Source organism: Tinamus guttatus, unplaced genomic scaffold (genome assembly GCF_059628265.1).
Source record: "Tinamus guttatus ecotype Peru unplaced genomic scaffold, ASM5962826v1 Tinamus_guttatus_pri_ptg000423l, whole genome shotgun sequence".
NCBI lineage: Eukaryota > Metazoa > Chordata > Aves > Tinamiformes > Tinamidae > Tinamus > Tinamus guttatus.
The window spans coordinates 289,103-311,366 of record NW_028288957.1 but is presented as its reverse complement, the minus strand read 5'-3'; the positions used below and the strand labels follow the sequence as shown (position 1 = coordinate 311,366).

Sequence of the window (22,264 nt, the reverse complement as noted above, 5' to 3'; positions counted from 1 at the left end):
AAGCAAATTTCTAGGCCTTTCCTCTTTTTTGTTGTAAAATGCATTCTATCAGTTCTTGGTTACCCTACTGGTTCTTTAATATTGGTTGACCACAATTCTGTGCTGGTCTAGAGGAGGGAGCAGCCTAAACTTAATTTTTAGGGTGCTTTTTACTACCCTAGCATTTATGGACTTGCAGGTCATCCCAGAGGATATTCCAGTCTTTCCATATTTTGACATAACTTCCTGGCCTTGAGTTCCCAGGAAAAGTCACCAGCAGCCCCCTTTAGCTCCCAGGTCCTGGTTTGCGTGCTCAGCCCCCGTACTGACGTAGTGAGCTCTACCTGCTCCGGCCACGCTGCTCTCCTCCTGCAACATTGGCTCTCACCCGCTCTCGGGCCAGGTTGGGCTTCCACTAGGCAGTTCCTCAGCTAAATGCAGCACAATGCACTCTCCTGAGGTAGAAGATGGGAATCTCAGGCTTCCTCTGTCTAAAAATCTCTTCTTGGGCTAAAGAACTACAAGAAAGGCAAAATCCAGGCACCTTTGATGAGTGCATCACGATGCCCTTCCTCCCCTGGAGATGAGTTGGCAGGCTGCCACCACGAGGCATTTAAGGCAAAACTCTTGGGCAGCTACAAACTGTTGCGGAGGGCCCGGCGGCCCCTGGCATGTTATGAAGTTAAGCTTCCTAACATTTTCAAGTACTTCTATTGTACATGCAATCAAGCCCCCAAATCCATTCGTGTATAATTTGCTCCAAAGATATTTGACACCATTTGTTGGGACAATAGGAGAACACAAAAGAAAACCAAAGTACATTTTAAAAGCAAGAAGCATACCAAAAAACCACCAAGGTCAAGCCCAGCCCTGCAATGGATTTCATTTTCCAGAACTCTTCAGTTGTTATAAAGCCCTGGCATGTTGCTGCAACAGGAAACTCTTAAACTATTATCGTCACGGAGAAGAAATGAAAGTTAGCAAACCCTGAGTGTACAGCTCTGCACAGACATGTCTCTTAGACACTTAAATAATCTTAAAATAGGATAGTCTTATTGAAAGCCAGATCAGCTCCCTGGTTTGATTTTTTAGCGTGACTTCCTGAACAGTTTTACCCCACCGCTAAAGGAAGAGAACAGACATAAGGAGAGGCCATTTGGAGAGCAGAGTGACTTTAGCTTTAGCGACATCCAGCTGCAGCTCCCAATGCTGGCATGTGCCAAGCTTTCTCTGGAGAAAACTTCACTTGCAATGTCTACCACGATTAGCCTGAAGTGAACTCCACTCTCATTTGCATAGAATATGAGTGTCTGCTAGCAATTAGAGCAAAAGCAAAAAGATATTTTAAAAATATTTTCGTATTGTCCAATTATTTTGGACCACACAAGCATGAAAAAAAAAAAACACCCACAAAACCAAAAAACAAACCCCACACAAAGCCCTGACAGGTTCTGAACAGCTCAGGGTAAAAACAGTCATAGAAATTATTTCACACAACAAGCTCCAAAATAGACTGCAAATGATCTCCTGTTTGTGTGTCTAGAGCATGATGATCATGCAATAAATCGTAACAGCGAGCATTTACAACCACATTTTATTTACATCCCGAATTCATTTGGCATTTCCTGTGCACTAGCATCAAGAGGTATCTATTGTGTCCTGTATAAAACATGAGGATTCACAGGCTCGAGGATTTCACAGAAGTGGACTTGTTCTGCCCAGGATCAATACTTAAACATTCAGTACGACCTTAAGCAGAGCTCAGCAGCTTCACTTGTTGCATTGTGGTTACAGTCCTTCCAGGAGTAACACAACTGACGCTCTTGGTTAATCTCACCTGCGTATTTTTAGAAATAAGAAAAGTTTTATCAGCTATTATAAATAAATAGAATAAACCAGAGACAACTGTTTTTACTCTCACAGTATCTTTATTTTAATGAGATGTATGTATGAAGCATTTATAGTAGTTTCACCTACCTGTTTTCTAAAGGCTCTTCTTTCTTTTTTGAGTCTTCTCTTTTCCAAAGATTTCCAAGCACAATCCCTGCGAAGAGCAGAAGTCCTACTGTACGATTTGAAGTAAACTTCTTCCAACAGTCTTCAGGTTTATCTATATCCAAAGTGTAAATCTGAAAGGACAGTATAGCATTTCACCATTATTATCCTGCAATCATGAATATTAGACACTTTGCCCGCCCAAAAAAAAAGGTCTGCACCTTGAAACAATGAATCTCAAATTCTAAAGTCTACCTGAAGCACCATGATAAACAGGAAAACGCTGCACTTAAAAAAGTTTTTGTTGCACAAGGCGTATCTATATTTATTTGGCAGATTTATTAAATTAGAGAATACAGCAGAAAAGTAAACTATTGCATACAGACAGGATTCCCGGACCTTCTTAAAAAAGGACATTATAAACAGTCTAAATATTTAACTGCCTGATCTGTTTTTTAAAAGTGCAAAAGTATCTAGGCATATAAACAAGTCTTTCTGAGATGTTTCCTCAATAGATAAGTACCTAATTCTTTGATGGGAACTTAGAAGAAACGTCACCTTCCTTTATCTTTTAGAATTTTACTATAAAATGTTGGCCCAAATTTCAATAGAAATGAGGTGACCAAGAGAATGCAGTGCAGCCAGTTACTTGTACTGCACAGAAGGCTGCCCAGTCACACAGGGATGGTTTAATCCAGTTGCTCCAAAGTGCATCTATACAGTTCTCTTGCAAAGAGGAACCAGGACACCTGCAGCAGCAGCTAGAAACAAGGCTTACACAGAACTTGGCAATTTACCCTCTGAAATTGTCCAAACAGAGCGTACCCGACTAAAAGAAACAGAAGTTAGACCAAACACACTCCTCTCCCATCTGCGGTTTCTGCAGTTGTGCAGAGAGGACAGGGCTGGATTCTGATTAACAAACCTGCAGTATTTGCATGATGTTCTAAAATATGACATTAACCACAAACCTAAAAAGCCTGCAAGCCTCTCAAGCACTGATTTAAAACATCTAAAGCTAAACCACTGACCTAAGAAACCAAATTTGACAGCAGCCAAGTCATGAGATGTACTTTTTAGAAATGCACAGCAAATAGAAATGTTTTTTTTTTGTTAAACTTCTTTAATTGGATAGAAATTTGACATATCCATCACCCGATTTTCTCTATTTTCCCTTAGACAGTGATTCAGGCAAAAATTCAGTAATTAAAGAAAAATCTAACCCTTAGTCTGTCTTAATGATTTTTTTTAAACCAGGCAGATAACTGCATGTTCAAAATACTAATATTAAAATTACTCTTGATCTCTCAAGAAGAAGATACTCTTTGGTATATGGAACAACGCTGCTCCAATGACTTTGGTGATCTAAAGAGCTGCCCACACTTCCCTCCACTTAAAACCTGCCGTTCTGCATTCTCAGGTGTAAAAATTAATTTGCATTTCTGCCAAAACTACAGTTTGAAACCGCTCTGACAGTCCAAACTTGGAATGATTATAGTGTGGAAAGTGGAATGTGTCTCAAGCAAAATCCTCACAAAGAGCAGTGGCCAAAAAGTACCAAACACGGTCACTAATAACTTTAAAAGTCTACAGGATTCAGAAAAAACAGAGGGAAAAGATCCCATCCACCTCCGTTTTGGAAAAAGCTAATCGTCAGTTTTACTGTTATGTATTAGTATTTCTAAACTAATATATATTCAAGACTGATTTGGATTGCTTTCAGCTACAAAAAGAACAGTGAACCAGAACTATTGCAGAATTATTGTAAAAGTGTAATATTAACATCTGCTACGGGTAGTAGAGAAAAGGCCACGGGAATTTTTGTTACGTTGTCAAATCCGAGACCAGGGCACAATAGAAAAAAAGCTGTTTAGATGTACAATTAACTATCTCTGGAATGCAACATACAATACTCACTTTGATACAGCTATGGTACAGCACATTGTAGAAAAAAAAAATATGTTCTCTTTACATGGTAGACAACCTAGCCTTTTAAATTAAAAATTAAAAAATAAACAATAGTCTTTTAAATCATAATAGATTGCAATTGCAGTCTAAAATCAAATACCTATGGGAGAACTAGATTAAGAATTATATCAAAATTATATCAGTAAAAAATGCAAAGAGCCTGAGCTCTTTGCAACAGGCACAGACTGAAGAACAGTTCTTTACAATCTGTGGACCACTATAGCTTCTTCAAAAGTAAGCTCTGCAAAAGGTACTAAACAGAAGAAAGTTGATAGCTAGAAGACTTAAATTCTCTTTACAGAAAGTTACAGGAAAAAAAAATCCAGCAGTTTGCAAATTGACAGGGGATGAAAAACATCTTCTTTCCAAGAAGTTCCACACAGAAAAAGTATAAATAAATCAATCAAACCTGGTGTGCTAAGTGAGCCCCTACAGCTGCCACAGCTGAGTAATAAGGGAAAGTCTGGTTACAATTCATTCCTGCCATGCACAAAGCCACGAGCATTGCCGCACTGAAGCCACTGAGCCACTGCTTTGTATCTTCTTGGAACTGTAAGGCTGTTGACTTCACACCAATAAGGATGTCATCCCTCTTATCCTAAAATGAAAGAAAGAATGAGCAAAATAAAACCCCAAAACCAGAACCTAACTGTTATGCTGAAAGTGAGAAAATGGGCCTCACTAAAACTAGAAATGCTTCTTATTTATGAACTCGATTTAAGCCTCTCTGTAGATCTCTTAAAAGACTGATCCTTAGAGCTACTTTAGTGGCCAACAGCTTCATCGAAGCTATTTACACAGTGCGTATTCATGTAGCCCACAAAACCCACTTCATTCCAAATGCTTTGCGCACTAGTTTGAATGTACAAGCAGGGGGAAAAGAGCCCTGTTTTTCCCCCTATTTTAGCTCATTTGAGGGTGAGAAATTGCAGCAGGTTTGTACTGTTTGAATCCAAAGCAGCAAATTAAACATGCAAATGTACACAAATATCTAAAAGTTCCCCATTACTCTACCTGATGAGCGTATATGGTATCATATACCAGCGTCCACATAACGCCACCCACGTACAGGGGCAAACACACAGACCACTCACACGACCCTTTGATGGCCGACCACCCAAGCAGGGCTCCCCAGTTAAACGCAAGTCCTAAAAGCAGAAGGACAAAACAGAGCTAAAAAGGTGCAAAGAGATATCCAAATTATATTTGGGGAATTCAGTATTATTTCTATGAGTGTATCAGGTCAGCAGGTTTTTCTATACACACTAGTATTTCTATTTTCTATCACTTTTTTTACTCAGACAATAAATACAAAAATAACTTGACATTAAATACACTGGACATGCACAGAGAAGTACATAGAGCTACACATTCTTCTCCATTAATTTATTTATTTAGCAAAATCACTTTTGAGCACACTCAAACAACACATCTCAAGTTAAAATGCTGCAGTAATTAAAGAATCATTAAAAAAATCATAGTTTTGAATTGAAAAGCTGAAGGGAGCTGAAATGTAAGATACACAGGATGTCTTATGGCATCAGTGGAAATACAGGTGCAATCAGTTCCTGTAAAGTGGTTCTGTTGGAAACTGAAATGTGGGGCAAATGCCCATTTAAGAAAGGTTTCAAGATAACTTCAAAACTACAGCTGATTCTCATGTGACAAATGTTCTTTCTCTACACTACAAGAAAAACTGCTTATTACCAGAAAAAATAACCAAATCCTAATTCCTAGATCTTATAAACTTTTAAGAAGCTTCTGGCACAACATTGCTTTATCTGTAAAGTATTTTTATAAAATTTTTATAAAATCAGATGGCTTAAGTTCAATTTCTAATTTCTAGAACAACCCCCAAACTATATCTGAAAACAGTGAAACCATTTTAAACTCACCCAAAACTAACTGTGGCCAATATGTTATTCTCTTCATCAGAGGATAGGTGATCACAAGAGACAAGGAGGCTGCTCCCAGCGCTATACTGTGAGAAGTATTATCAGAATTGTTATTTGCTGCTCTGAGAACCACAACACATTGTGCAGCATTACAAGTGCTGTTCACATTACCGAACCAATGATTTAATTTCCAGCTACCATGCAGTGACTAAAACCCTCCTTTTTCTTTCCCCCTCTCAACCCTTTTCCAATTGAAAACCTCTGTGCTTAACACAGAGTCAAGAAATGAAATTTTGAAGAATAAAATGTCACTTATGAATCACCTGTAGTAGTTCAGACACAGAAGCACACAAAGAGCCAAGCTAAGCTGCCCCCCAAGAAAAACGAAGGACTGAAAAGTAGAGATATCTCCAGCTGCTAAGGGTCTACTCGCTGTCCTTGCAACCTGAAACAAGAAAAAACAACATCAATACCAAATCCAGTATGATAAATACAAACTTGTCAGAGAAGTGTCACGCCACTGACATGACAATGAAAAAACAAAGTATAAGCAGGTCACAAAATGAAGGAGGCAGGATTCCTCCAGGAATGTGAACTCATACCATTACAGAGATGACAAGTATTTCTAAGCAGCAATAATTGCAATAGGAGAATGCCGTCTTCAAAAATTAAAGCAGAAATAAAATGTGGCTTGTGTGCAATGAGGCTGATTATATATACTGCATGTATATAGAAATCTTTTATGTGCATTTTATTAACTCAACAAAAGCTTTGCAAAATGTAAAAGATGAAATGCCATCAGCTAACTATCCCAGTATTAGAACAGCAACATTTCTGTGATGAAGGTGATCACGGTGATGATTCTAGATCCTAAAGATTCAACGTTCCCCTATCACTGAAATATTAAAAATGCCACATGTAGCCATAGCAGTAACAAAAAAAATAATTTAACCTTAATCAGGGCATAAAAGAATTTGGAACCTCTCTCAGGAGCAGAAAAATCAAGGCAAATAAAAGAAGAAACATCAGAACACAGCACAAGCTCTTTTAGTTTGCTTTTCCCTGTCTCATTGTTCAGCTATACCAAACTTCAAATACTGGTTTGCAGTTTAAACCATGTAAACAGTTGCTACTTTAAACATGCAGATCATAGTAATTTTTTGACCAATTCTGCTGCATATCATGATCAAACATGGGATTAAAAAATACCCCAAAAAATCACTTAACGAATGATCCGGAATAGAAAAATTAAAAAAAGTAATCACCAAAGCCATAAAGCAACATCCTGTTACAAATCTAGCCTCAAGCACTATCTATAGATATTCTTTTGAGGTTTGTTAAGAGCTGCTAGGGAAAATTGTCTAAAACCTTTAGATTTACTTGCAAGTCATAAAAATGTAAATTGCATCTAATCACACTCCACACTCTGCAACAGCATTTTGACACATGGATTTGTTTATAAATGCAGAGCTCTAAACCCAACAAAAACACCACAAAACTGCACTGAATCGTTCTTCTTTCACAGCATTAATACAACCTTGTATTAATTAGCTGCAAGAACTTCACCCATCAGATGTGCTCCTTATCCTGTTGTTCGACAGTAGCCAACACCCAAAACCCGAGATAAAATATAAGAATGGGAAATAGGACAAGCAAATTGTCACCCTTCACCAGGATACTTTGTAGCCTACACTTGTGTAGTGACATTAGGCACTGCCTAGTGACTCTTAGCAGTCATTTCCACGAAGAAATTAAGAACACTCAATGAAAGCCTGCTCCAAAAAATTCACAAAGCAGTTTTTGAGCAGATTGTAACTAGCAAGTCACAGAAACACAGAATGGTTGAGATTGAGAGGTTCCAGTCCCTTCACCATCTTGGTAGCCTTCTGAAGGATCTGCTTCATTAGCTCCATGTCCCTCTTGTACCGAGGAGACCAGAACTTGACAACATGCTCCAGAAGTGGCCTCACCAGGGCTGAGCAGAGGGGCAGGATCACCAACCTTGATCTCTGGGAACACTCTCCCGGGGTGTCCCAGGGTACACTGGCCTTCTTGGCCACAAAGGCACATTGCTGGCCCGTGATCACTCTGTAGTCCCACAGGACATCCAGTTCCTTCTCCGCAGAGCTGCTTTCCGGAAGGTCAGTCTGTACTGGTGCATGTTATTCCTCCCTAGATAGAGGACCCTGTACTTACCTTTGGTGAACTTCATGAGGTTCCTCTATATCCATCTCTCCAGCATGTCCAGGTCCCCACAAACGGCCCTTGGAGGTATCAGCCACTCCTGCCAGTTTTGTATCATCAGCAAACTTATTGAGAGTGCACTCTGCCCCCTCGTCCAGATCACTGATGCATATGCTGAAGAATATTGGACTCAATATTGGCCTCTGGGCCACACTGCTAGATATGAAACCTCCAACTAGACTTTGCTCCACTGTGCACAACCTGCTGAGCTCTGTCTTTCAGCCAGTTCGCAATGCATCTCGCTGACTGCTAAACTAGCTTTAAAATCACAGCAATCTTACTTACTTTGCTCTGATGTGCAGAAAAGAGTTGAAAAAACGTATTTTATTCAACTACTACACACAGCTGACAACATATGATCAGCTTACACAGGGAGAGGAATTGTAGAAGACTTATTACAGTTCAAAAGAGTAATACAGGCATAAAATAATTTTACCATTGTAGCAGAAAATACAAACAAATGAGTCGCGTCTCAAACAGAAACATGAACAAACGTCCAAAATCAAAAAAACGCATTTGCCTGGAACTCTATGCAAGCTTAAGGCCTGGGATTACTGATCACGTCGTAGATGAAAGATTTATTTGGTTTAATAACCAACAACTCACTTGTTTATCAAACATTAAGAGGCTTCCTGGTCCTTTGAAGCCCCTAGGGACTCCCCTACCTTTTTGTCATAGTCCTGATCCCACATGTCGTTGATCGTGCAGCCCGCTCCGCGCATCAGAACCGCTCCAGCCCCAAACAAGGACAGCATATAGCAGTCCGGAAGACAACCCGGCTCTGCGGCCAGGCCTATGCTCCAGGTGCACGGCAAATACAGCAACCACGTCCCTGGGAGAAAATCAATTTAGATTTTAAATTTAGACAAGCAGTTGTGCAGCAGCGAACGCAGAAATGCTGCAAGAAGCTCCCCACGCTGTCCTGCCCGCAGCCCCCACCGCGACGTCACGCAACGGTCCCAACGGCGCCTCCCGCGTCGCGACGCTCGGGGCAGCCGTTACCAGCGCGCGGCGGCGCCGCCATGGCGACAACAGCCGCCGTCGCCATGGCGACGGGCGCCGCGCACGCCCCGCCCCGCCGCGCTCACCGGCGGGCTGGTGCAGCCGCATGAGGCGCAGGTAGGGCCGCACGGGGCCCGGCGCGGCGCGCACCAGCTCCGCCGCCGAAAAGCCGAGCGGCCGCGGGGCACCCGCGGACGCCGGGGGACGGGGCGCCGGGGCGGCGGCGAAGCGGGGGCGGGCGGCGCGGAGGCCGAGGGGCCCCCGCCACAGCCGCGCCAGGAGCGCCGCCATCCTCCGTGCCCCGCGGCGCTTCCGGCGTGCTGACGTCACCGTCGCGCAGGCGCAGCCTGTCCCGTCCCCCCCCGGGTGACGGTTGGGGCCGGTAACGGCTGCGCCGCGGGGGCTCGAGGGGACCGTAAACCGTGAGGGGCTCCGGGACGGCCCCGGCTCCCGTCAGGGGCTCGGAGGTTTCCCCTAAGCACTTCAGGGGCCGTGGCGCTCAGACCAGGGCTCCTGACACAACCGTGAACACTTAATCCTCATGCTTTAGCATCTCACTGAAAATTTTAGTACTATTTTGTACTATTTTTACTTTATACTATTCTACGTGCTGTGCATCGTCAGAGCCTTTAATGCTATTTGTTAGTTTGTGGGCTCTCGCAGAAGCGTCCAGGCTTTAGGTGGTAAAACATTTACCGTTTCATATGTGCCCTTTCAAATCTCTGCCCTGACTCACTCTGTGCCTCAGCTTATCTGAGGTAATGAATAAACTGCACGATGTGCAAGGGGAAATAACATGGTGTTAAGACAGAACCATAAACAGTTCAGCTTATAAAACACAGTTTCCGTGTTGAAGTTCTTACAAATAAGGTGTTTCCTACAAAGTGATTTCCTAACAAATTCCTGTAACGCAACATCACGAGTTAAAATAAGGCACATGTCACTTCTACAGTTAATTACATCCGAAATGCAGACTAGCAAAAGGAAGTAGAAAAATAACACAATAAAATAAAGGAAAATAATAACATGATGAGGTGCCAGCCCAGCCAGAGAGAACTTGTACAGATCCTCTCAGTTCTCCGATACTCAGGGAGGCAAATGCCACAGCAAAGCACATGAAAATCCTGCTGGTTTTGGTGACATGTCCTGGAGGACACCTGGAGAGCAAGTCCCAGCGGATCTCTGGACTGTCTTTAAGGAATCCCTGAAAGCAGTTTATTGATTTTTAATCAATAGATTTATATTCACTGTAGCACAATGTGGCCCCTCACCAAAAAGTATATGGGGAATTGACACTGACGTTGATATCAAAGGGCATTAAGGTCCCATAGTCTTCTTCTTCTTAAATGCAAGTTGATGGTCAAATTATCACCAGTTTCCAGGAGACTATTTCCTTATTTTCACATGCATAAAACTACTATGATATAAAAGCTTTATCACTCAAGTTACTCCACCTTCCAGTAACTCATTTGCTGTTACAAGACCAATAATCCAAGTTCCAGAGTCAAAAAGGTAAAAGACAACAGAAATGTGGACAAAGATACAATCATAGTTCACAGTGTCTCTTGTTTGTTGTTTCCCTGACATACAAGATTGGAATCCTAAGGCTTAAAAACACAAGGAAAGTGAAATATTGTGGCAGGTAGGTCTCATGACAGAAGTGCTAGCCTGAAGGGGGAAAAAAAAAAAAAAGTAAATCTACCAAAAGCAAGTATAAATTATTTAATAAAAGAGTCAAATATAAAAGCCATGTGCAATCATTAAAATAAACAAAACTGTTAGAAAGTTCTAAAAGGATGCTACCAGGCAAATAATATTTTTTTTTTCTAAATTTTAACACTTCATATTGAGAGATCTGGGATTTTTTTCCCTATTTTTTCCCTTACACTGTCCCTTTATTCTCCCGTTGAACTCAGACAACGTAAACAAAACTTGGCCTGTTTGATTTATCTTTTTGGTCTATATTACTTCCCGGTTCTCAAGCCTTTGCACAATGTTCCTAATGTTTGAGATGGATTTGAAGTCCTGTATGTAGTGACAATTTTTGATCACAGCTTCATAAGCCTAGCTATCAATTTTGTGTTTTTAAGCCTTTTTATTAAAGCATTTATTTAAAACAGTATTTAAAGCAATACTGACTGCTGGCTCTTCTGAAGGAGCAAGTGTTTTTTTTTTTTTTTTTGTCAATAAACCTCTTTGGAAAATGCAGGGCTACAGCTCCATCTTGTGACCCAACCAAACATTGTAACTTAGGAGATGTGTGGACTAGCTCTATCAGTCAGTGAGCTGCCCAAAATTTTATGAGTTTTTGCTTCTCTGAATAGCATTTTCCTTCATTTCAAATCCCATTTAGACTTACCACCTTCTGCTTTCTTTCTTTTCTGTGTCCCCAGCTTTTTTCCCGAAGGGATTGCTAGCCAGTGAGAGGGGCTGAATTGCCAGCAGTCTTGAGACCAAATAGGTTTGTAGCTGTGAGCCCACAGTTAGCAGCTACAAAGCTCCCAAGCTGTGGGTGTCTCTTGTGTACACTGCAAGCAAAGCCACAGCTGTGTGTGTTTGCATCAGATGTACTGATGCAGACCAGGCAAAGGGGGAAAAAAAAACAAGAAGAAATTTCATCTGAGGCTCCTCTACTTGAAAATTTGCCCTTGAAGCTCAGCAAACATGTTTTGCACACCGACTATACACTACGGCTGCGTCTGCCCCACTAACAAAACCGGTATCACCAGCAGATTTGAACTGATTGCCAGAGTTAGGTCTCGTTATAGAAATGTGAATTTCTAGTATCAAACCTCACTACCAGCCAACTGCTACTACAGTATCCTTTGACATTTAGATGCAAGCAGTAGCTTTGGCATTTTTGATAACATAAAACCCGTAAGAAAAAGCTGGAAGGCCGAGAGTACTCCCTGGACCAAGGGATTTTTCAGTAAGTGCTGGCAACATTTTGTCATCCACCATCTTTAGGACATGGCCATTCAATCGAATAGACCTAGAGAAGCAGAGAGAGATGGTTGTAGCTGGTATTTTTGTTTGCTCTCAAGCACAAATACCTCTTGACATTCAACTGCAAACAACCAAGTACTACGTTTCCTTCCCTTCAGGCTCCACGTCTGCATACACACACACAGGTACACCGTTCTGCGTGCTTACCTGGAAAGTATGTTGTCTTTGCCATGCGGTAGGAGCAGGTACTCATCCACGTGCTTGCTGGATAAGCCGACAGGTAGCTGCAAATATCTGGTCGAGTTGTAGAGGTTTAAAGCGAACAACGTGACATCCCCATCTCTGTACTTTGGGCTGAAAAACAAGGGAGAAATCGCGCTGATGATGACGGAACGAAGCAGCTGTGCAGAAGCCAGGTGTTGCCCACAGCTGGGTCGCGGGACGCAGCCGTGGCCTCCCTGCAGGGATGAGAGGAGCATCTGGGAGCGCCCGGCACACGGCACGGCTGCCTGCGGGAAGGGGGGCCGCGCGCGCCAGGGACCGGCGCCTGCAGGGAAGGCACCTACTACTGCTTTTACACATCACGGACGACGAGGAGTTGAAGGGAGCGGATCAAGACTCGGGATACAGGACGGAGCAGGGATGGGAGACCCCTCCCTCCCACGCCTGGGGTAATGGGGTAATTCCTCGGCGGTTCCTGCGGGAGCGCGGGTGCTTACTGGTGGGTGTTTGTGCAATGCAGGTACACGCGGAGCTGCCGCTGGGCGCCTCCCTTTAGGCCGACACGCAGCACCTTGGTGCCCACCAGGTTCTTGTACAACAGCGAAAGCCAGTAGTCCTGTGTAGCAAAACACACATGCATTTACACCCGCTGCGTACACTAAATTCATATTCGTCATTCTTGCTCTGCCCTCCCCACCCTTCCTGCAAAATGTGGGTGGAAGGACCGAGATCAGAAAAATATTTTTAGTTTTGAAAGATGGCAGATGCCAACAGGGAAGCTCTGTGCGCTGACAGAGATCTGCTTCCTTGAAATCATGTGAAAGAGAGAGTGCTTTTTACTTCTGACTTAGCTGGAATTTTCTCATAAAACACTACAAAACTTGGGTTTGCCATCCACATGGTCAAGCTGATAGCTTTCAAAGAGAGCTTCTTCCAGCAGTTCTTTTTCATTTTGAAGCTTTCCTAGAAGGAAAGCTCTCCATACCTTTTAAGTATTATTTGGTTTATTAGCATCCGTACTGTCTGTAGATGACGACAAAACATCCTTTCAATCTAAGTATATTTTAAATTGGGTAGGGGAGTTTAACAAGTTTTCCATCCCCAACAACTTGGTCCTTGGCGTAAGGACTACCTGAAACCGCAGGACAAAACTACTTTTCATGTTGCTTTCCTTGTTACATGTTCTTTATGAGCCTGTAAAAGTGACGACTTGGAGGCAGAAAAAGAGGAGGAAAAGGAAAACACTATCCTCTCATCCAGAGGTGCTGTTAGAAGAACATGCTATAAATATACAAAGAGGAAGCACAAAAGAGCATGCTATAAATATACAAAGAGAATGTCATGCTCTATAACCGTCTTTGATCACAGCAGAATACTATTCTAAATAAATTAAACTATGCTAAATACATGTTTTCATGGCTTATATTTTGGCCACTATTTACAGAATACGTAAATACAGAATGGCCACACATATTTGGTCCGTATATGATCCAAGAGATGGTTATTATTAATTTCATAGTATGCTGTTTTTCTTTTGTGCTGTAATTATATTTATCCTACAAAGTCTGTTGCTCTCTTGTGTTGCTATAATAGCTACCTTCTGTTTGCACATCAGGTTTTGTCTGTGCATACAAGTACATAGAGCATTAAAATAATGTTAGTGGGATTGTGTACATACTGGCAAAGGTTCAAAATTTGCATCCACCAGATGGTAGGTTCCTGCTCCAAAGAACACCTGTCTCATCACCACGTCGATTCCCTGCCTGGCTGAAAGGCCAAGTTTGTCCAACCACCTGCCAAAAAAACGAGGCACACAAGGGGCAAATGAAGTTGCAGTCCAAAGCTGTGCTCTGCTGCCTCTCTCTGACTGAGATGAGAAGACTTAATGCTGACATTTGCTTAAAGTTATGCGACTAAATCGAATTCACGACTTGCAATAATTACCATAGAAATTAAATCCAGACAGCATCTGACTTGCAGCCTGATTTATGCAATAAATTAAGTTCCCCTTGTTGCTGTCCTCACGCAAAGAAACAAGATACAGACAGTGGAAGCCAACAGCAGCATGTGCTCTTGAACTGCCACAAAGCATAAAATTGGGGAAATCACCACAGCAAATAACAAGACTGTCTGCGAGCCACACATACCGTTGCCATTTTGATCTGCTAACAGATCATTTGAAGTGCTAAGAAAAGTGCAAGTTCCATTTTTTGTTTCTCTGACTTTAACAAATTTCTAAATATGGCACCCTTGGAGAAAATGTAGATATTACTTTGGTTAATTATTTCATAGTAGTCCAAGTGTGACAGAGGAAAAGGACACAGGATTAGTCACTGGTCTCACACTCTGGGACCAGCTAGCTCAAACTCAACAAGATTTGGTCAGTGATTATAGCATTGCTGCTGTGCCTTTGGGAAGCAGAAGCGAGTCCTACTGACTCTCTGGGCATTTAGAGGCTCCAAAATGGCATTTTTTCAACCGTATGAAAAGGTATTATTTATAACACGTGATATTTCACTCACATAAAGCCAGCGACATAGGTATTGGACAGTTTGGGAGCTCCACCTCCATACGCTGAGCTGGTTTCTCCTAACCAAACCTTTTTGTTGGGTACGGTTCCGTCAACAATCTACTCAGTATTACATAGGAGAGAAAAGAAAGAGGCAGTAATTAAATGTGTGGCTTCTGAAATAATCATCAATAAATGCCAAATGCCTTGGCAGGCAATTTGCATTTAATGGGTGGTAACACTGACTGAGGCGGGATATCATAGATATTTTGATCAGCACAACTGGAAAAGCAGTTGCTTTGGGGGGTATTTTGGGTTTTTTTTTTCCCCCCAGAATTTCATCCACTCACATTTAGAACTAGGAAAACATCACTAAAGAAGACTGTTTCTGTAAGCCTTCCCAAGCTGAGCAGCATTATACTCTATTAATTTTTTTCTGCTCTCAGGATCTCCAAATTCTGTGATGTGAGCAAAACCTACAGTGACTTTTGTAGGTCTGCAAAGTTTCTAGCACAGATGGTTTCTCTTGAGTGTATCTACTAGCAGTATTGCTAACATGTGCTTTTGAATATTTACCCTGATAGTGTCACCTGAGCTTTGAGGATCCTTATTTATTGCTAGATGAGAAGCTCTATTTGACTGAGGACTCTGTTTTGCTAATACCACTAGGTATGAACAAGTGAACAGGCTAATGGACCTCAAGGACATCACGTATATCTGTGGCAAAAGTATCCAGCACTTCTGGGCTCAAGAAATCCTCTCTTGTAGCATGTCGTCCATTCACATAGTAGCTGAAATTGGATTAAAAAAAAAAAAAAACACAGTCAGGTTCTGTATTTCTCCTCATGGTGAGTATTGTTATACTACTATGTGCTAACTTGCTTTACAGTATAAAGTTATACAGATGGAAAATGTCACATTGCAGCTTCTCACTTGCTGTTTTGGCACTTAGGAGGGGACTGGGGTGGAGGCTCCATCTCACTCTGGCTCCTGGAAGCGCAGGGCTCCCTACGGGACACACGCTTCCTTACAGCTGCTCAAGAGCATTAACATCCAGGTTGCTCCAAGCACCTGCACAGGGCGGAGGAAGCCCCATTCTGCAGCCAGAGGCCTTGGTTGGAGCAGCCTGCGCTTGGAAGACAGGCCCTGGGGCACAGGCAGCGAGGTCGCCCGCATTCGCACAGGGAAGGCCTCATTCCCTTTAGCATGAGGGACATTTTTGCCAAGAGCAGTTTAGAAATTAAGGGGTATGGCCACATTACTGTGCTCTCCACTCCCCCGTGCTGTGCACGGAGCACTTTGCTCCCTGCAGAGACAGTCTGTGCTTTCTGGGACGCCTCTCCTGCCACAGAAGACCACCACCACTGCCAAAACTCTGCTCGTCTGGGAAGGACCAGCTCCTTGCACCACTGCTCTGCCAAATGAAGCTGCCGTTCCTCTTCATTATCCACCCTACTGTCATTATTTGCAGTGTAAATATTTAGCAAGCAAAAGGACCTTCTGCATGACATTTCCATCGCTGCTCAAGTGATGGAAAAAATGGCCCAAGTTATAAATTCCCGGCTGTGCTTTCAGTTTTGGGCACTAACCAGCTTCTCTGGACACTTCCTTGCATTTCTGTAACACACTCCCTCAAGTAATCTGCTTATTGGGAGGGAAGGATGCATACAGAGCAGCACACAAGGAACCCTTCAAATCAGTATTTCCTTCCCTCCTTCCCGTGAATAAGTTTAAATCAACATTGCATAACCACATTTCATTTTATCCATTGAGCACGCAACTGGATATCTGAGTGGTACTTACTGATGCCAAGTGACAGAATCAATCACCTTCCCTCCCGACTTCAGGAAGCTGCAAACAAAGAGCACAGGGTTGTTGGGAGGGTTGATTTATGTTTGTGCAACACGGGGAGATTTCTTGGGTGAAAATGGTGCTAGAGCCACTGTTTAACTGGAAGACATGCAGATCAGTGAGGTACTGCTAACACCTTAGTCGTAACTGGCTGAGGAGTTTATGCTTAAGATTTTGCATTCAGGTAAGTTATAAATCGCCCTCCATGCAAAAAATCAATGACTGTAAATTAAGAAAAAAAAAATCAAAACAAATCTGCCCTCAGCTGTGTTGGATTTATCCATATAGTTCCTCCTTCCTCGCGACTGATTTAGCTCGATGGGTCGCGTCCCGCTCACCTGCGCAGCAGCTTCTGCGTGTGCTTCTGCGGCCGCCCCACGTCGGGGCCGTACAGCTGCGCCCGCCGGTACAGCGTGTAGTTATTCAACAGGTGCCGCAGGTGAATGAAATCCTGCCCCAGCTGGAAACCGTCGATGTAAATGCCAGACTTCTTCCTGAAGCTGTTTGGCTCTGGGAGAGACACGTGCCCATCAATACCCACGCCTCGTCTTGGGAGACAAAATACCAACCCTCCACTGGCTTTTTTCCCCAGTAAATTATTACCTTGCTCTTTGGGGCATCACCCAAAATGCGCTATTAAAAACACGTTGCTCTGGACAGTAGCCCAGCGCCGGCTTCCCTTGCCCACCAACACACTTTGCACTCACCATTGCCCAGCTCCCAGGACATGTTGTACCCCTGCGACGCGCAGTAATCCAGCAGCAGCCGCGCGTTCGAGCTGTCCCACTGCAGGCCGTTTTTCCGCAGCAGGGCATTGAGCCCAAAGATCAGGTGAAACTGCGAGCAGTTTGCAAAGTTGTACAGGATGTCCACTGTATTTCCTGCACGGTGGAGAAACACCGGAGAGACCATTTATTTAGAAGGTTTGCTGTGCTTATGGATTTAAAGCCAAATAAAATCTGTATGGCATGCGTTTAACCTGCTGCTGTAGAGACAGATGTGCCAGGCTTTCAAAGCCAAACCAAAGAACACAGCCCCAGTGAAGCTTGTCCAACATCACCTTGAAAGATGTTGAGATTTGCTTAACTCTTACAATGACTGAAAAATTTTAAATAAATAAATAAACAGAGTAGTGTTTTTATTTTAAGAAACATCTCAATGATTTAGAGAGACCTTAATTTTTGGTGGCTTCAGCTCTTAACTGCCCATTCCACTTTTACCCTGCAACAGCGATTCGCAATTTCCTAGTTTTAAATCAAGGCACAAGAATCCATCAAAATCTTACTTGTAATGGTGGTGTTTTTGTGCTTTTTCCGGTACTGCTCCTTGAGAATTAGCTTCTCTTGGGTGGGCCACTGGGCGAGGAGCAGGTTCTCAACAGCCGAAAACCCAGATCTTAACCCGCAAGCCTCTGCAAGACAGAACAGAATGTGACATCAATAAAACTTGCACACCCTCAACGTTTCAATGTGCAAAAGGCCATGTCCCTCATCAAGAAATGTAAGGAGCTGAGAGCCACTCCTGAAGGTTTGTGGAAGTCATCTCTACTTTCATGACCATTATAATAACCACATGGAAGACAACGGCCAAACTGATTTATATATGTGTGTGTGTGTGTATATATATATATGTGTGTGTGTACGTGTGTATATATAGCTGCATTGAAGGGGATGGAGATGGAAAGAGAAAACAAAAGACTAACCTGGACTTCTGGAAGCTGCTCTACCTTGTGGCCATAACCTGCTAACCTGTTTCCACCCAAGCGCCGCACTGGAAACCATGACTAAGTGACCCACCCTTGCGCAGCACAGGAGGAGCAGATAAACATTAGGACTATTCGTCATGTGCTGTTGTTGTGAGGAGGCTGTTTATGAGAGATATAAAGCACCACTTCCTGCTCTTAAGTGATGGGGACTGTTGGCAGTGTTTCCTGTTCTGCGTAGTAAGAGCTGCTGACTGTGTTACGGGAATCAAACTAATACACTGGCAGAAGTCTGCACACGTTTCGCCTCTCTTCATACACATATATATATTTCCTATATAATTTCTACAAAAACTCACAGAGGATCCCATGATAAACCAAAGAGAAAGTTAAAAGTAGGCCGAAGTTGCTCATATTCCAAAGAGAAGCAGCTTATTAAAGAATGGAGTATAGGGTAAAAATAATGCTTCCAACCCTAACACTACCTGTTATATACAAAGGGCTACTCTTTTTCTCCTCATAAAACTACTCTAGAGCGCTTAATATATTTTCACAGAATTTAAGGAGAAAAAATGACTTTAATTCAGTGAATTCAAAGGAAAAATATTTGTACCCGGGGACCAAATATAAGAAGTTAAGACTGTCAGGTCAGGGTCAGTTTATCTAAGCCACTTATCTGAATTTTATGAATGCAATGCTCACCGTCAGCATAACACTGACTTGGGGAAAACTAGACAAAACAAGTAGTTTGCTCTGAGCAGGTTATTTCTCTGGGTGAAACTATAGATTTTGAGCTGACCTTGGCTGGCTCCCACCTGGTAGGAGAGTTGCAAACGCTGCGGTGGCATCACAGAAATGAGCATCGGGCAGCAAAGCTGCACAAGGTATCGTATACGTAGGGGATGTGGTTAGCAGCCCTCCTCATTTTCACATTGACCCTGACAGAGCTCACAATTTTCATCGTGCTGGAGGAAAACAGGGATTGACAGACTGTGGAGAATTTAGGGAATTGTGTTAAGCAGGGGAGAGAGACATGGAGAGGGCCCAAAAGGGAATGAGGTCAAAGTGGAGAGGAGTCTGGAAGATCCTTATATGAAAGGGAGCAATCCTGGAGCAGAGAAACACAAATGCTGCGGTCACACATTTGCAGCACCTTTCGGAGTGATTTATTATGGGTTAAGCTACAAGAGTGTTTGTTCACATCCACTTTACCTTGCTTCACCTGAAGTTCCTGAAGGATTTTCTCTTCTGGGGTTGAATCCCTGCCGGGATCGAAGATCAGAAAATCCGTTTTGGTGCCACCAAACCTCAGGAAGCCTGGGGACAAGGCTCTCGCAAGGGTGCGCAGTCGGGGATTGCTGAGGAAAGGATATCAAGAAATGGGAGAGACATCAGCCCAGCTAAGTCATACTGAGGGTGCCATCTCAAGGCGCTCACATGCCTCTAGTCCCATCACTTTTATATAAAAGGACCACTGCTGGCTGAGGGGCTAGGAGAGCTTGAAGGAGTCTGTGAAGGAGGGAGCCACGGTGAGGGAAAGTAAGAGAGCCTGTATTGAGAACAGGCATTTTTTTCCCCTAGGTATTTGTGATTTTGCTTAGGCAAAACGAACCTAACAGTCCCACGAGAACCTGAACATAAATCCGATTTCCACCATCCTATCCAATTTCCCTAAACTACAGATAATTCAAATGCTTTTGTACCAGAGCGAAAAAAAAAAAGGGGGGGAAATGGAGCATCAGACAACCCTCAATGCACAAGCGATATCGCTGCTCCAAGGCGAGCTGGGGCTGATTACTGCCCACCAACAACTTCCTGCTCACAGCGACAAGCCGAGCAAAGCCCCGCACGGCAGCTGCTGCTTTCTGGCCCCATCCCGATCCTCCTCTGCTACTGCCCGAAGGTCTAAAGGTTGCAAACCCCAACCGCTTTCAAGATCCCTACCTCCACCTTGGCGAGGAAGAAGAGATGAAGGAGGTAGGACAGGAAAACACAGAAGGACTGAAGAAATAAAGGGGTCTTGAAAAGCAGGATTCAAAGGAAAGAAATAGAGCAACTTCATAAAGTCAAAAGGAGGAATGAAGAAGTTAAAAAAAGAGCAAAAGCGGGAAACTATTTTTACACGTTTTGAGCACCGATTAGTAAAGCTGCCGCCAGAACATCGCGTGGAGCTGCCCAGTCCCTCCTATGTGGGAGCCCCCTTCCTCCTCAGCTTGCAAGCCGCTGCCTACCTCAAGAAGGTGACGTATCGCGGGTCCTGAGCCAGGCTGGCGTCCAGCGTGAGCGACAGGAAAGCGGGGCTCACTTCCCTCACGGGGCGGCCCCGCAGCCCCAGGCTCAGCGCCGCCACCTTGGCCTCCCGCGGCGGCTGGCCCAGGGCTCGCGCCGGCAGCAAGCAGAGCAGCTCCAGCAGCAGCAGCCTCCTCCTCATCGCCATCATCCCCGGGGACGTTCACCGAGCCGCCGCGCGCGCCGCGCAGGGGGCACCGCTCGCCTCAGCGCGCCGGCCGGCTCTGCGCTTCCTGCTGCCGCGCTCCCGCTCCATGCCCGCGCTCCCGGCAAGGCCAGGAAGCCTCCCCCCGGAGCGCGCGTGGCGGGGGCGGCCGGCCGCATCCCTGGGGCGGCCTGCGCGCTCCCACGGCCCGCGCGCTTCCCTCCTCCACGCGGGAAGCGGAAGGGCCAGCGAGCGAGCGGCCCCGGGCGCTCCCTTTGAGGGCTGCGTTTTCACCATCCTTCCCTTCTCTTCCCAAGCACATCCCTCCGCATCCATCATCTCTGCCCACGCGGCTCCCAAGGGTGGGGAAGAGCAAGGGGCAGGTGAAGGGCTTTGCTCCAGTGAGCGCTGCTGAGGATTCATCAGCCCCAGCCGTGTTTGCGCATAGGAAAACACTTCTGTTCATCAGTTCCATTTAACACTGCCAGCACCATTCGGAGAGCCCGTCCTTACTAGCCCTGATCATAAGCATACACGTCTGCTACCTGGCTCATTCCGAAATGCTTTTGTTAAGACACACTGCAAATTGCCAAATGCCTCTGTGCTGTAAGTGTCCAGCACTTCCTCTGTTCACATATGCCTGTGAATTAATCAGCCTGGCTTCACGCTTCTCCCCTTTACTTGCTCTAAATTTCTGTATTACACGGTACAGCTCCAACAGATCAAGACAGAGCCAAAAAACACCCTGTTTGTGATAAGTGTGACCTAGCACTTGTGCTCTCAGAGCGAGGAAATATCGGTGCCGCTCCTGGCTGTCTCAGTACGTGAGTCAGTGTCAGTTTTAGCGGCACCCCTCCAATTACATGTCCATGCCGCCAGGAAGGGCTGGAACGAATCGCTCTTTATGAAGTGCCTATCCAAACAATAAATCATATATCCGTGGATGATTGAGGTGTCACATGCATTACCCAGTCCTCCAAACACACCTTGTATTGCAGAAATTACATACATGACAAATCTTTACAGCAAACCACTATTAAAGACATTGCTGTCAATACAGAAAATGTTAATAGTCATCAGCTGAGATACAGCCTGGACTTGCTCCTTTCCAACCCTAAAATGGGGTTCCTGGTGCGGAGATGCTTTGAATGGGTTTCATTGCTTTCCACCTTTCTTGCTGCCTAGGCAGAAAATCTGTGCTCCAAATCCAGGCTCTGGATTCAATGGACATACTGCAGACAGAGAGTGTGAAATGCCTGTGCATTACAGCCCGGCAAACTCTTGCTATTGGAAAGCTGTATGTAGCTAAATATAAAACAGCCATATGCATTAATTAAAGGGAATGTGTGTGTTTTTTTTTTTTTTAAGGCATTTTTTTTCCCACATTGCATTAAATACATTTTTAAATCCTGCAAATTAAGGAAGAATTATGGCCAGGACTTGAAAGCACTTGCTTGTTTTTTGAAGTTAGTTCCACACAACATCCCACTGTGCTTCCTTATTTCAAGGAAAGCTGA

General features: G+C 43.9%; 2 protein-coding genes across 3 annotated transcripts; both read right to left on the bottom strand.

Moving 5' to 3' along the window:
- Positions 1–1,771: 1,771 nt before the first annotated feature.
- On the bottom strand, positions 1,772–9,374 carry COQ2 (coenzyme Q2, polyprenyltransferase). Of its 2 annotated transcripts, XM_088531566.1 has the most exons (8): positions 9,170–9,374; positions 8,747–8,913; positions 6,161–6,282; positions 5,838–5,923; positions 4,957–5,090; positions 4,352–4,540; positions 1,957–2,108; positions 1,772–1,816 (listed from the first exon to the last, which is right to left on the bottom strand). In XM_088531566.1, the coding sequence occupies exons 1-8, from the start codon at positions 9,372–9,374 to the stop codon at positions 1,813–1,815; spliced, it is 1,059 nt and encodes a 352-aa protein (XP_088387692.1). In that variant the 3' UTR covers positions 1,772–1,812. The 2 variants fall into 2 exon arrangements, with proteins under 2 accessions (XP_088387692.1, XP_088387691.1); XM_088531565.1 differs by lacking the exon at positions 1,772–1,816 and having other exon boundaries at positions 1,886–2,108.
- Positions 9,375–11,786: 2,412 nt separating this feature from the next.
- On the bottom strand, positions 11,787–20,744 carry HPSE (heparanase). Its single transcript, XM_088531480.1, has 12 exons — positions 20,545–20,744; positions 19,526–19,671; positions 17,897–18,022; positions 17,319–17,492; positions 16,950–17,121; positions 16,564–16,611; positions 15,458–15,551; positions 14,774–14,880; positions 13,930–14,044; positions 12,749–12,867; positions 12,237–12,383; positions 11,787–12,075 (listed from the first exon to the last, which is right to left on the bottom strand). The coding sequence occupies exons 1-12, from the start codon at positions 20,742–20,744 to the stop codon at positions 11,916–11,918; spliced, it is 1,608 nt and encodes a 535-aa protein (XP_088387606.1). The 3' UTR covers positions 11,787–11,915.
- Between the last annotated feature and the right edge of the window lie 1,520 nt (positions 20,745–22,264).

Bases quoted from the DNA above. Each gene is read 5' to 3' on its own strand.
- COQ2 (XM_088531566.1), bottom strand. From the start codon at position 9,374: ATGGCGGCGCTCCTGGCGCGGCTGTGGCGGGGGCCCCTCGGCCTCCGC. The intron at 5,091-5,837 runs GTGAGTTTAAAA...TTCTGCTTTTAG, and splicing joins TTGGCCACAGTTAGTTTTGG to GACTTGCGTTTAACTGGGGA. The intron at 2,109-4,351 runs GTTTGATTGATT...CTGTCCTTTCAG, and splicing joins GGGCTCACTTAGCACACCAG to ATTTACACTTTGGATATAGA.
- HPSE (XM_088531480.1), bottom strand. From the start codon at position 20,744: ATGAGGAGGAGGCTGCTGCTGCTGGAGCTGCTCTGCTTGCTGCCGGCG. The intron at 17,493-17,896 runs GTAAGATTTTGA...TCCACCGTGCAG, and splicing joins CAAAAACACCACCATTACAA to GAAATACAGTGGACATCCTG. The intron at 12,868-13,929 runs GTATGTACACAA...TTTGCTACACAG, and splicing joins CAAATTTTGAACCTTTGCCA to GACTACTGGCTTTCGCTGTT.